A 12987-nucleotide genomic window follows, 5' to 3' on the forward strand; every position below is an offset into this window, starting at 1 on the left:
TATAATCTCAGTGCTTTGGGAGGCAGACATGGGAGGATCACTTGAGACCAGGCTGGGAAACACAGTGAGACCTGCTTTCTACAAAAAATACAAAATTAGCCAGTTATGGTGGTTCATGCCTATAATCCCAGCTACTCAGGAGGCTGTGGCAGGAGGATCATTTGAGCTCAGGAGTTCAAGGTTACAATGAGCTATGATCATGTCACTACATTCCATCTTGGGTGAAAGAGTAAGATTGTCTCTTTAAAAAAAAAAAAAAAAGAAAAAAAATACAGATTGTGTATCTGTAGGCACATTTTCATGTTAGAAATAAAAACCAAATAAACTAAGTTAACATTTTATACAAAAATATATTCTGATAGAATAAATTCATTAATTCATCAAAAATGTACATGTCAAGCTTTATTTACGTGTAAAAAAGAAATAGTTCTCATTATTTTTCTGCATACAAGTTTTCTTCTTAAAAAATGATTTACAAAATCATATTCTTACTTTCACAATAACTGAACTTTTTCACTAAAATATATACGACCCAATTTTTAGAAAGAAATGCAACTAACCTTGTAATTTTGCTTCAATTCCATCTTTATTCAATCCAGATGCAAAACCTGCATATCATGAAAATTTACAAAGAGTAAAATAGAATGAATTTAATTCATCTTTACAGGCTCAGTTTATACCCCTGTTAACTAGAGAAGAATAGTCTAATTAAATCTTACATTAAAAAAAAATCTCAGCTTAGTGAGTTCAAACAAGGCTTAAATATCCATAGAAATAGCAAACAGGAATATCATATTTTAACAACAATGGTATGGAATAAATTCCCAAATGTTTTACATATAGCAAATATCTGCCAAGTGATTAACATGTTCTAATGAACTTTCATTATAACATGAATGTTCCAATGAAAATATGTTTGGTAATACAATCATTTTGTGTTACTCACTAAAGTTGAAACTAAATATACCCTTTAACACAATAATTTCACTCCTAGGTACATATCCACAGATATATATATACATGTGTATCCAAAAACATATATAACAATGTTCACAGCAAGATTATTTAAAATTAATAATTTCCTTTAGTCAAAAGATTTAAATAAATCTAATGAAATATTTCCCATTTATATGACATTAAAGAATAGATAAAGCTAGCCTATGGTATAATTCAGAACAGCATTTACTTCTGGGGGCAAATACTGACAGAGAAGGAGCATAAGGGAACATCTAGAAAATGTTCTATATCTTAATCTGGGCTGTTGTTACATGTGTGTATAGACACATATACTTAATTTCCTTGACCTGTATACCTCATATTTGTGCAGTTTACTATAAGTGATCTCTCAATACAAAAAAGTAACTACAGAAGATAAAGTAACTATGAAAAGGAAGAAATGAAAATTAAAACAGGAAAAGATATCAATATTCATATACAATATTGATAAAAATACACAAGTATACACCCTGAAGGAAAGGCTGGAGAAACTATGCATTTTTGAACACTGCTGGTAGGTATATAAACTACTAAAGTAGCAATTTAGCAACAGGTATCAAATTTATAAACGCATATATCCTTTGACACAGGAATTTCACTTCTAGAGATTTATCATACAGATAGATTTATACATGTAAAAAATGCAGGGATTTTTTGCTGCATTGTTTGTAATAGCAAACAATTAGGAAAACTATAAATGTCCATCAACTGAGGATAATTTAAATGGGTGATACATAAGTAAGTGGAATATTATTTAGCTATTAAAAAAAGCTTCCAGCCAGGCATGGTGGCTCACAAATCCCAGCACTTTGGAGGGTAAGCTGGGAGGATCATTTGAACCCAGGAGTTCCAGACCAGCCTGGGTAGCATAGGGAGACCCTGACTCTACATTTTTTTTTTCAAAAGTTAGCCAAGTGTGCTGGCATGTGCCTGCAGTACCAGCTATTCAGGAAGCTGCAGTGAGAAGATCACTTGAGCCCAGAAGGTTGAAGCTGCAGTAAGCTGTGATCACACCGTTGTACTTCAGCCTGGGCAACAGAACAACATCCTGTATCAAAAAAGCTTACAAGACATACTAAGAAAAAATGAATATGCAGAAGACTAAAATAATGGAGGTTTAAAAAAACATGCCCACAAGGCCAGGTGCGGTAGCTCATGTCTGTAATCCTAGCACTTTGGGAGGCCGAGGCAGGTGGATCACTTGAGATCAGGAGTTCGAGACCAGCCTGATCAACATGGCAAAGCCCCATATCTGCTAAAAATACAAAAAATTAGCCAGGCATGGTGACACATGCCTGTATGCCCAGCTACTCAGAAGGGTAAGGCAGAGAACTGCTTGAACCTGCGAGGCAGATGTCGCAGTGAGCCGAGATTGTGCCACTGCACTCCAGCCTGGGCTACAAAGCGAGACTGTCTCAAAAAATAATTTTTTGCCACAAATTATTTGATACTCTGCCCTCTAAGAGATGAACTTAACCCCTCTCGCTTTCATATGACCAGGACTCAGTTGAGTTGCTTCTAAAAAACAGAATAAAGCAGAAGTAATGATGTGTGACTTCAGAGACAAAGTTACAAGAAGGTACTGCTGCTTCTGATTTAGTCTGTCTCTGTCCCTGTCTCTCTGTCGCTCCCTCTCTCTTTCTCGGGTCATTCATCCTGAGGAAGGTCAGCTGCTATGCTATGAGGAAAGACCCACCTGGCAAAAGACTGAGTCCTGCCAACAGGCCTCTAACCTATAGCTCTGCGAGTGAGACAACTTAGAAGTGAAACTTCAAGCCCCAGGAAAGGCTTCAGACTACTGCAGCCCTAGCTGACATCTTGTTGCAATCTGAAGAGAGCCTCTGACCCAGAGCCACTTAAGACACTCCCAGATTCCTCACTCACATAAACTGTGTGAGATAATAAATTCCGTTTTTTTTTCTAGATTACTTGTTTTGGGGTAATTTGTTACAAAGCAATAGAAAACTAATGCAGTATGCCACCAGTTGTGTTTAAAAGGTGGGAAAATAAAATTACATTTTCTTATTTACTTTTATATGCAAAAAAAAATTATACAAAAAAGGGTATACTAATGATTACAGAACTAGGGGAGGGAAAGAGATGTGAGAATTGAACAACTGTGTGGGTGGGAATACGCATGGAAGACTTTTAGCTGTATATATTCCTTTACTTCATGATTTCTGAGCCAAGCAAATGTATTACCTAGTTGAAATATAAATTTTTAAGTGATATATTTATGCAGATATTCTTTTAATATAGGCTTATATTAATTACTCTTTAAGATCTGAAAGTTTTGAATCTCATGCATTAGAATGATACTGTAATGCGTTAGGCTTTAATCTGGTACTCAACAACCCCAGGTATAGGTTATTTTATAACCTATACCATATGAAAAAACCTTCTGGTAGCCACATAACCAGATGTGGGTTAGCTTTAGAAGCAAGATGAAAATTGCAGCAGCAAACATAGTACTATATACTTTCATGTTTTACAAATTAAAAACTAAACAGTCATAAACTCAGAATAAGTGAGTAGTTGAACACCAAATACAGACAAAATTCAAAACTTTTTGTAACTTTAACTTATTTTCAATGATTTATTCATTTTTTTCTGTTATTTTTATCAGAGCTGAATTTTTTTCTACTAGATTTATTTTTAATGGTGCTGATGTCAAACCTTATTGAAACACTAGAAGTAAAACAGATAAAAATTTCTCAGTTTGCCTACTATTGTCTCTAAATGTAGTTGAGACTGTTGTTACCTTTTATTTTTATTTTCTATTAGTTTCTGTAATCTACCTATTCTATAACTTCTTAACATAAATACAGGCCTAGCTGGCTTGAAAAAATTACCACTTTTCCAAGTCAAAGTAACAAACCATAATGAGACGGATTTTTCAAGGCTCTGATATAAAGCAAAGTTGATCGTATCCATTCCAAAGCAATATTCACATCCGTGATAGTATGCAGTACTATTTCTGCATTTAAATGCTCAATAAGATGTCTGTGCAAACTAATGAAAAAAAAACTTTGCATTACAGATATGCATTTCAATGCCATAACTTTTACTTTTCAAAGTTAGTAATATATAATATACCCATTGCTACTTTACTAATTCATGAAATATAACTTAATTTCCAAAAACATAAAAGAAAACCTTAAAAAGTCAGTTCAACTTTTAAAAAGCCTTCAGATATATCTGTCTACTCTACGGCTATAGAAGACAGACTACTGCTTTAACAAAACTTGAAGCATAAGTTATATCCTATTTTCTCCATAAGAGAATACATTAAATACCTTACTAATAGGTCCTGGATTGCCTCTATTATTAAATTAAAATAAGATGTAAAAATGATATTTCTACTCTATTAAAAATTAGTAATTATATTTATGTAATTTCATATATGTTGTAATATAATAATAATTACTAAGGCTTTATTACAAATTAGGGTTATAAACAAGAATACATGCTTGCCAAGAAATACCACTGAATAAAAGTACTACCTTTTAAAAAAATATATAAACTTTCTAGTTAAATTGTTGAAAACTTTCCAGAAGATGGCCTTAAAAAAAATCTCCAAACCAAATTTTCTTTTGATATTTTAAAAGGAAATAAAATAAGCTATATTAGCATCAGTATCTTTTTGGAACATTTTCTGTGTTACCTGCTTTCTACAGTGTCTCTACAAGCTAACATCTGAATGTACTTGTCTCTTGTACTTAATCGAGTCATGATAACTGCAGTGGCTGTAGTGTCAAACTGGGGAAAAAATAAACAGAGAAATTTAGTGAAGAATAGCATATCTTGGTACCAGTCCTCTGCAATAACTCAAGACTTTCATTTTATATTAAATAGGCTCTCACTAATGATTACTTTTAAGCCTGATATAATTATGACATGCTAATCAAAAAATAATAAAAATGGCTTTTTGTTTTTATCATGTTTTTAAGTATAAAAAGCAAAGTTATTGTCACTTACTTGAGGTCGACCAGCTCTACCAATCATCTGTAGAATATCTGTTTCACTGTACTCTTGAAACAGTCCTCCAGCATAATGCATTGTAGATTTTATAACTACTAGGTGAGCAGGCAAATTTACTCCCATAGCTAAAGTACTGGTAGTAACTGCATCAGATTAAGACATAGTAATTTCAATCCATGTAACTTTATTGCTTTAGGAAGACTTTTTTTTAATAAAAGACATTCTTATAAATGTAATAAAAACTCATATATAAGGGCTGGGCATGGTGGCTCACACCTGTAATCCCTGCACTTTGGGAGGCTGAGGCGGGTGGATCATGAGGGCAAGAGATCGAGACCACCCTGGTCAACGTGGTGAAACCCCGTCCCTACTAAAAATACAAAAAATTAACTGGGCATGGTGGTGCGTGCCTGTAATCCCAGCTACTCAGGAGGCTGAGGCAGGAGAATTGCCTGAACCCAGGAGGCAGAGGTTACGGTGAGCCGAGATCACGCCATTGCACTCCAGCCTCGGTAACAAGAGCGAAACTCAGTCTCAAAAAAAAAAAACCTCATATATAAGAAATTTAGAAAAGAAAAAAGAACATTACAAGCTAAAATAGTAACACACCTTAAATCCAAAAACCTATTAAATTATTATTTTTCAAATTATACTATGTTCAATAATACGATAAACAACTAAATACTGCCAGAGAATATACCGTAGCATCTACATGTATAGGTAACCACTTAATTTTAGATTATCAGAAGAAAAGCAGAAACAAGCAGTATACTTGAGCTTTTTCTTTTTTTCCTCTGAGAAATAATTTTCCAAAATATTTTATAGTATCCACAAAAAATATGTTTTACTTACAAAGAACTGGTAAATCTCCAACACTAAAAGCTCCCTCAACCACTTTTCTATCTGACAGCTCCATACCAGCATGATGATAAGCAGCACCATCTTTTAAGACATCTGTAACAGAAATGTATCACCTGTTACTATTAATATTTTATCAATAATTGTCACTTTTTATCTATATGTGAAAATGCTATTCAAAAATTATCTCTGAACCTACCTCTCAGTTTTGAATCTCTTACGGAATATGCATACCTCTGTAACCTATTTAAAAATACCATAAAATTACTGAGTTACTCCTAGTAACATTAGAGAACTCTGAAATGTTTTTATTAACTATTTTAAAACTTAAGAGATATAAAAATATTTTCTCAATATCAATATCTGAAAACTATCTTTAAGAAGTAGAAAATATCTAAGTTTCACATTCAAAAGTCCCTAAACTTATCAGCTGTAATGTTAAAGCTCACTTTTAAACCAAGAATTTGGTAAACTCACTTTCCACAAGAAAAAAACATAATTGGTGATTTGAGTTAGATATGTCTACTCTCACAATTTCCCTTAAAAATTCCGTAGAAAGTAACAATTTCAAAAACGACTATATCACTAGTAAGTAAGCCAAAAAAACAAAACAAAACAAAAAAACATGGTAATAAACAATAGTTGTTTGCAGTGCTAGTAGACATGGCATTTAAGAAAACTAGGTTGGGAGGAAGCAAGATGATCAACTAGAGATGCCTAATGCTCATCCTCCCCTACAAAAAAGGAGCAAAATAATGAATAAACAACTAACTACATTTTGACCAGACTAACTAAAGGAAAGTGCCTCTCTATAAATTTGAAAGAGATTATTACTCTACTAGTTGTGGAAACATCAATACAGAGACACAGGAACCATGGGAAAAAAATGCACATACACACAGGAAACATAACACCCCCAAAGGAACACAATAATTCTCCAGTAACTGATTCCAAAAAAGCCAGAAATTTGTAAATTGCCTAAAAAGGAATTCAAAGTAATGATCCTAAGGAAACTCAGTGAGATAAAAGAGAATACAGATATACTGCCCAATAAAATCAGGAAAACAATTCATTATCTGCAAAGGAAAGTCATTCAAAAAGAACCAACCAGAAATCTTGGAGCTAAAGAATTAAATTAATGAAATAAAAAACAGAGAGCTTAAACAGCAAACCAGAACAAGCAGAAGAAAGAATCTGTGAAATAAAGTTAGGTTTCTGAAATAGCCTAGTCAGAGGGAAAAAAAAGAAAAGAATAAAAAAGAATGAAGAAAGCCTACAGGACTTATGGAACACCACTAAACAAACAAGTATTCATATTATGGGGGTTCCAGAAGGAGAATAAGAAGGAAAGGGCATAGAAAGTTTATTTAATAAAATAATTGCTGAAAACTTCCCAAGTCTTGGGGAGATATATGGACATCCAGTTCCATGAATCTCAAAATCCCCAAACATGTTCAAACCCAAAAAGGTCCTCATTGAGGCACATTATAATCAAAATATCAAAAGTCAAAGACAAAAGAGAATTTTAAAAGCAGTAAGAGAAAAGTGTCAAGTGATTTATAGGGGAATCTCCATTAGACTATCAGTGGATTTCTCAGCAGACACCTTGCAGGCCAGGAGAGAATGAGATGATATATTTGAAGTCCTAAAAGAAGACAATATTGCCAGTCAACAAGACCATATAAAGCAAAGCTGTTCATCAGAAATGAGGAGAAATAAAGTCTCTGCCATATAAATAAAAGCTGAGAAGATTTACCAATAGACCTGCCTGGTAAGAAATGATTAAAGCAGTTATTCTACTAGAGACAAAAGAATAATAATTAGTATCATGAAAACATATGAAAGCATAAAACACACTGGTAGATGTAAATACATAGTCAAATTAAGAATGTGCAACTACCGTAATGGTGGTGTGTAAGTCTTTCAAATTTCTAGTATGAAGGTGAAAAGCCAAAATGGTCAAAAATAGAGTTACAATGAATTGTTAAGGAATACTGAATATAAAAAGATGTAAACTGTGTCAACAAACATAAATTATAGGGAAAGGGCAAAAATCTAGAGTATTTGTATGTGACTGAGGTTCAGTTGTTATCAGGTTAAAATAGTCTATTATAACTATGAGATATTTTATGTAAACCTTGTGGTAACTGCAAAGCAAAAAGCTACAGGAGATACAAATGAGAAAGGAAAGGAATCAAAGCTCAGCACTACAGAAAAATGACAAATCACAAACTTATACAACAAAAGTAAGAAAGGAACAACAGAACTACTAAACTGGAAAACAATTAAAATGGCAGCAGTAAGTCCTTATCTATCAATAATAACCCTGAAGATAAATGAATCAAATTCTCCAGTCAAGACATAGAGTGTCTAAATTGATAGAAAAGAAACAAAAACAAGATCTAACTATATGCTGCCTACCAAAGATCCATCCATCTTAGCTATAAGGACACAGGCTGAAAACGAAGGGGTAGAAGAAAACATTCTATGTAAATAGTAACCAAAAGAGACCAGGGTGGCTATTCTTACATAAGATAAAATAGACTTCAAGTCAAAAACTGTTAAAAGAGGCAAAGAAGGTCATAATTTAATGATAAAGGGGTCACTTCATCAAGAGCACATAGGAATTGTAAATATATAACCACCCAACACTGAAGCACCAAAATATGTAAAACATCATTAAAGGACACGAAGAGAAGAGAGAGAGAAAGAGAGAGAGAGAGAAGGGGGGGAAGAGAGAGAGAGAAGGGGGGAAAGAGAACAATACAATAATAGTAGGGGTCTTCAATATCCCACTTTCAATAATGATAGATAAACCATACAGAAAGTTAACAAAGAAATACTGAACTTGAACTGTACTTTTAGTCAAATCGACCTAACAGATAAATATAGAACTTTGAATTCAACAACGGCAGAATGTATATGCTTCTCTAGTTCATATGAAACATTCTACTGGACAAATCATACATTAAGCCAAAAAACTAAACCTAACTATTTTTAATTAGTCTAAATTCAAGATGATTGAAATCCTATGTAGTATCATTTCTGACCACAATATGAAACTAGAAATCAGTAACAGGAAACATCTTGAAAACAATCAGAAATCCATAGAAATTAAACAACATGCTCCTTAACAATCAATGGGTCAAAGAAACTAAAAGGAAAATTTTAAAATATCTTGACTAGGATGGCGCTGTAGGACCAACTCAAGATTGCAGCTCCCAGTGAAACTGCAGATGGTAAGTGGATGCTGCATTTCCAGATGGATCTTTATTGCCCACAGACCAGGAGATTCCCAGGTGTAGGAGCCCAACAGGCTGCCGGTGCGGCTATTTGGGCCGGCGCGGCTGCTTGGGCCAGGGCCACAGTGCAGCAGCACTCCATATAAAATACACTGGTTTGGTTGCCCTATTAAACCAGCAATTGGAGATTTTGGAAGGCAGATTAGCACATTCATCTGATTAAACGGGACTTAAACAGAAAGCCAGGCCAGGAGATTCCCGGGCAGCAACATGGTTCCAGCGGCGCAGTGGGTCCCTGCATGGGAAATCATACAGATCCTGGCGCCCTTTCAGCAGGCGACTGGAACACCTGGGAGAGAGTCACTGTTCAACTTAAAAAAAAAAAAAGGTTCTAAGGCAGGAGCCAGGTGATCAGGCTCGGTGGGACCCACCCCCACAGAAACAAACAAAACAGACATTGGAAACGCTCGGGGTTGAGAGTTTCATGGCAAGCACAGCTGAACCCAGGATGGTGCAGCTCAGAGGGAGAGGGGCATCTGCCATTACTGAGGCACTCAACCCCTACGGAGATACACTGTCATTGCTGACACAGCCTGCCGTTGCCGAGGCAACCCGCCATAACAGAGAAAGTCCGCCACTACAGAGGCAGGCCATCATCACCATGGCAGCTCTAACCACACCCATATAAACAGGACTATAGGGAATTACACATGGCAAGAGAGCGGAGCCCATGGCAGCAGGGCAGAGGCCACAGCAGCTCAGCATAGCCACTACAGGCAGCAGTGATTAGACTGCCTCCTTGCTGGACAGAACAGTGCAACAATACTCATAAATAAAGCCCTAACTCCCCAGGACAGAGCACCTGAGGAAAAAAAAAGGGGCTTTATGAATTCTGCTGCAGCAGACTTAAATGTACCTGCCTAGAAGCCCTGAATGAACAACAGAGCTCACAGCTCAGCACTTGAGCTCCTATAAAGTACAGACTGTCTCCTCAAGTATAAAGTACAGACAGTCTCCTCAAGCAGCTCCCTGACCCCCGTATATCCAAAGAGTCCCCTCACAAAGGACTGATCAGACTGACATTTGGTGGGCATCATACAGGAACAAAGATAGCAGAAGAAGAAACTGGTAGCAACCCTCATGGTTCTGCAGCTGCTACAGGTGTACCCCAGGAAAGCAGGGCCTGAAGTGGACCTCAGTAGTCCTATAGCAGCAGGGCCAGACTGTTAGAAGGAAAACTAAGAAACAGAAATACTTCATCAACAATCTGGACATCCACTCAGAGACCCAATCGGAAAATCAGTAACTACTCAGACGACAGGTAGATAAATCCACAAAGATGGAAAGAAACCAGCGCAAAAAGGAGGAAAACACCCAAAATCAGAACAACTCACCTCCTACAAGGGACCACAACTCCTCACCAGCAAGGGAACAAAGCTGGACAGAGAATGAGTGTGATGAAATGACAGAATCAGACTTCAGAAGGTGGGTAATGAGAAACTTCTGTGAGCTAAAAGAACATGTTCTAACTCAGTGCAAAAAAAACTAAGAACCTTGATAAAAGATTTGAGGAAATAATAACAAGAATGGACAACTTAGAGAGGAATATGAGTGAACTGAAGGAGCTGAAAAACACAACACGAGAACTTTGCGAAGCATGCACAAGTTTCAACAGCCGAATTGACCAAGCAAAAGAAAGGATATCAGAAGGCGAAGATCAACTCAATGAAATAAAACGAGAAGCCAAGATTAGAGAAAAAAGCGCAAAAAGGAATGAAAAAAGTCTCCAAGAAATGTGGGACTATGTTAAGAGACCTAATCTACGTTTGATAGGCGTACCTGAATGTGATGAAGAGAATGAATCCAAGCTGGAAAATACTCTTCAGGATATTATCCAGGAAGATTTCCCCAACCTAGCAAGGCAGGCCAATATTTAAGTCCAGGAAATACAGAGAACACCACAAAGATATTCCGCAAGAAGAGCAATCCCAAGGCACATAATTGTCAGATTCACCAGGGTTGAAATGAAGGAGAAAATGCTAAGGGGAGACAGAGAAAAAGGTCAGGTCACCCACAAAGGGAAGCCCATCAGACTCACAGCAGATATCTCAGCAGAAACCCTGCAACCCAGAAGAGAGTGGGGGCCAATATTCAACATCCTTATAGAAAAGAACTTTCAACCCAGAATTTCATATCCAGCCAAACTGAGCTTCAAAAGTGAAGGAAAAATAAAATCTTTCAAGAACAAGCAAGTACTCAGAGATTTTGTCACCACCAGGCCTGCTTTACAAGAGCTCCTGAAAGAGGCACTACACATAGAAAGGAACAACCAGTACCAGCCATTCCAAAAACATATCAAATGCTAAAGAGCATCGACAAAATGAAGAATCTGCGCCAACTAACGGGCAAAACAGCCAGGTAGCATCAAAATGGCAGTATCAAATTCACACATAACAATATTAACCCTAAATGTAAATGGGCTAAATGCACCAATCAAAACACACAGACTGAAAAACTGGATAAAAAACCAAAACCCATCGGTGTGCTGTATCCAGGAAACCCATCTCACATCCAAGGATACACAAGGGCTCAAAATAAAGGGATGGAGGAAGATTTACCCAGCAAATGGAGAGCAAGAAAAAGCAGGAGTTGCAATTCTCATCTCTGATAAAATAGACTTTAAAGCAACAAAGATCAAAAGAAACAAAGAAGGAAATTACATAATGGTAAAAGGATCAATACAACAAGAAGAGCTAACGATCCTAAATATATATGGACCCAATACAGGAGCACCCAGATAAATAAGGCAAGTTCTTAACAACTTACAAAGAGACTTAGACTCCCACACAATAATAGTGGGAGACTTTAACACTCCACTGTCAATATTAGACAGATCAACCAGACAGAAAATTAACAAGGATATCCAGGACTTGAACTCAGACTTGGAACAAGCAAACCTGATAGACATTTACAGAACTCTCCCCACCCCATATCCACAGAATATACATTCTTCTCAGCACCACATCACAACTACTCTAAAATTGACCACATAATTAAAAGTAAATCAGTCCTCAGCAAATGCAAAAGAACGGAAATCATAACAAACAGTCTCTCAGACCACAGTGCAATCAAGTTAGAACTCAGAATTCAGAAACTTACTCAGAACCGCACAGCTTCATGGAAACTGAACAACTGGCTCTTGAATGTTGACTGGATAAACAATGAAATGAAGGCAGAAATAAAGAAGTTCTTCAAAACCAACGAGAACGAAGACACAACATACCAGAATCTCTGGGACACATTTAAAGCAGTCTCTAGAGGAATATATATAGTTATAAGTGTCCACATGAGAAGAGTGGAGAGATCCAAACTTGACACCCTAACGTCAAAATTGAAAGAGCTGAAGGAGCAAGATCAAAAAAACTCAAAACCGAGCAGAAGACAAGAAATAACTAAGATCAGAGCAGAACTGAAGGAGATAGAGACATGAAAAACCCCTTAAAACATCAATAAATCCAAGAGCTGGTTTTTTTGAAAAGATCAACAAAATAGACAGACCACTAGCCAGATTGATTAAAAAGTAAAGAGAGAATAACCAAACAGATGCAATAAAAAACAATAAAAAGGAAATCACGTCAGATTCCACAGAAATTCAAACCATCATCAGATAATATTACTCTATGCACATAAACTAGTAAACCTGGAAGAAATGCATAAATTCCTGGACACCTGTGTCCTCCCAAGCCTAAACCAGCAGGAAGCCAAAAGTATGAATAGACCAATAATGAGGTCTGAAGGCAAGGTAGCAATTAAGAGCCTACCACCCAAAAAAAGCCCAGGTCCAGATGGGTTCACACCCGAATTCTACCAGACACACAAAGAGGAACTGCTACCATTCCTTCTGAAACTA

General features: G+C 36.3%; 1 protein-coding gene across 14 annotated transcripts in view; it reads right to left on the reverse strand.

Moving 5' to 3' along the window:
- The window catches only part of HFM1 (helicase for meiosis 1), a 126281-nt gene that overhangs the window by 72446 nt on the left and 40848 nt on the right, over nt 1–12987 (reverse strand). For all 14 annotated transcript variants that reach the window (XR_013520563.1, XR_013520564.1, XM_035252118.3 and 11 more), the window contains 6 exons: nt 6035–6078; nt 5830–5931; nt 4975–5120; nt 4661–4755; nt 3875–4008; nt 561–608 (listed from right to left, as the gene is read on the reverse strand). Coding sequence is in view for 12 of the 14 variants with exons in the window: in XM_035252118.3 (XP_035108009.3) it covers nt 561–608; nt 3875–4008; nt 4661–4755; nt 4975–5120; nt 5830–5931; nt 6035–6078 (569 nt within the window). In the remaining 2 variants the exon portion in view is untranslated. The remainder of the gene's footprint in view (nt 1–560; nt 609–3874; nt 4009–4660; nt 4756–4974; nt 5121–5829; nt 5932–6034; nt 6079–12987) is intronic.

The sequence above is a fragment of the Callithrix jacchus genome, chromosome 7 (assembly GCF_049354715.1).
Source record: "Callithrix jacchus isolate 240 chromosome 7, calJac240_pri, whole genome shotgun sequence".
NCBI classification, from domain to species: domain Eukaryota; kingdom Metazoa; phylum Chordata; class Mammalia; order Primates; family Cebidae; genus Callithrix; species Callithrix jacchus.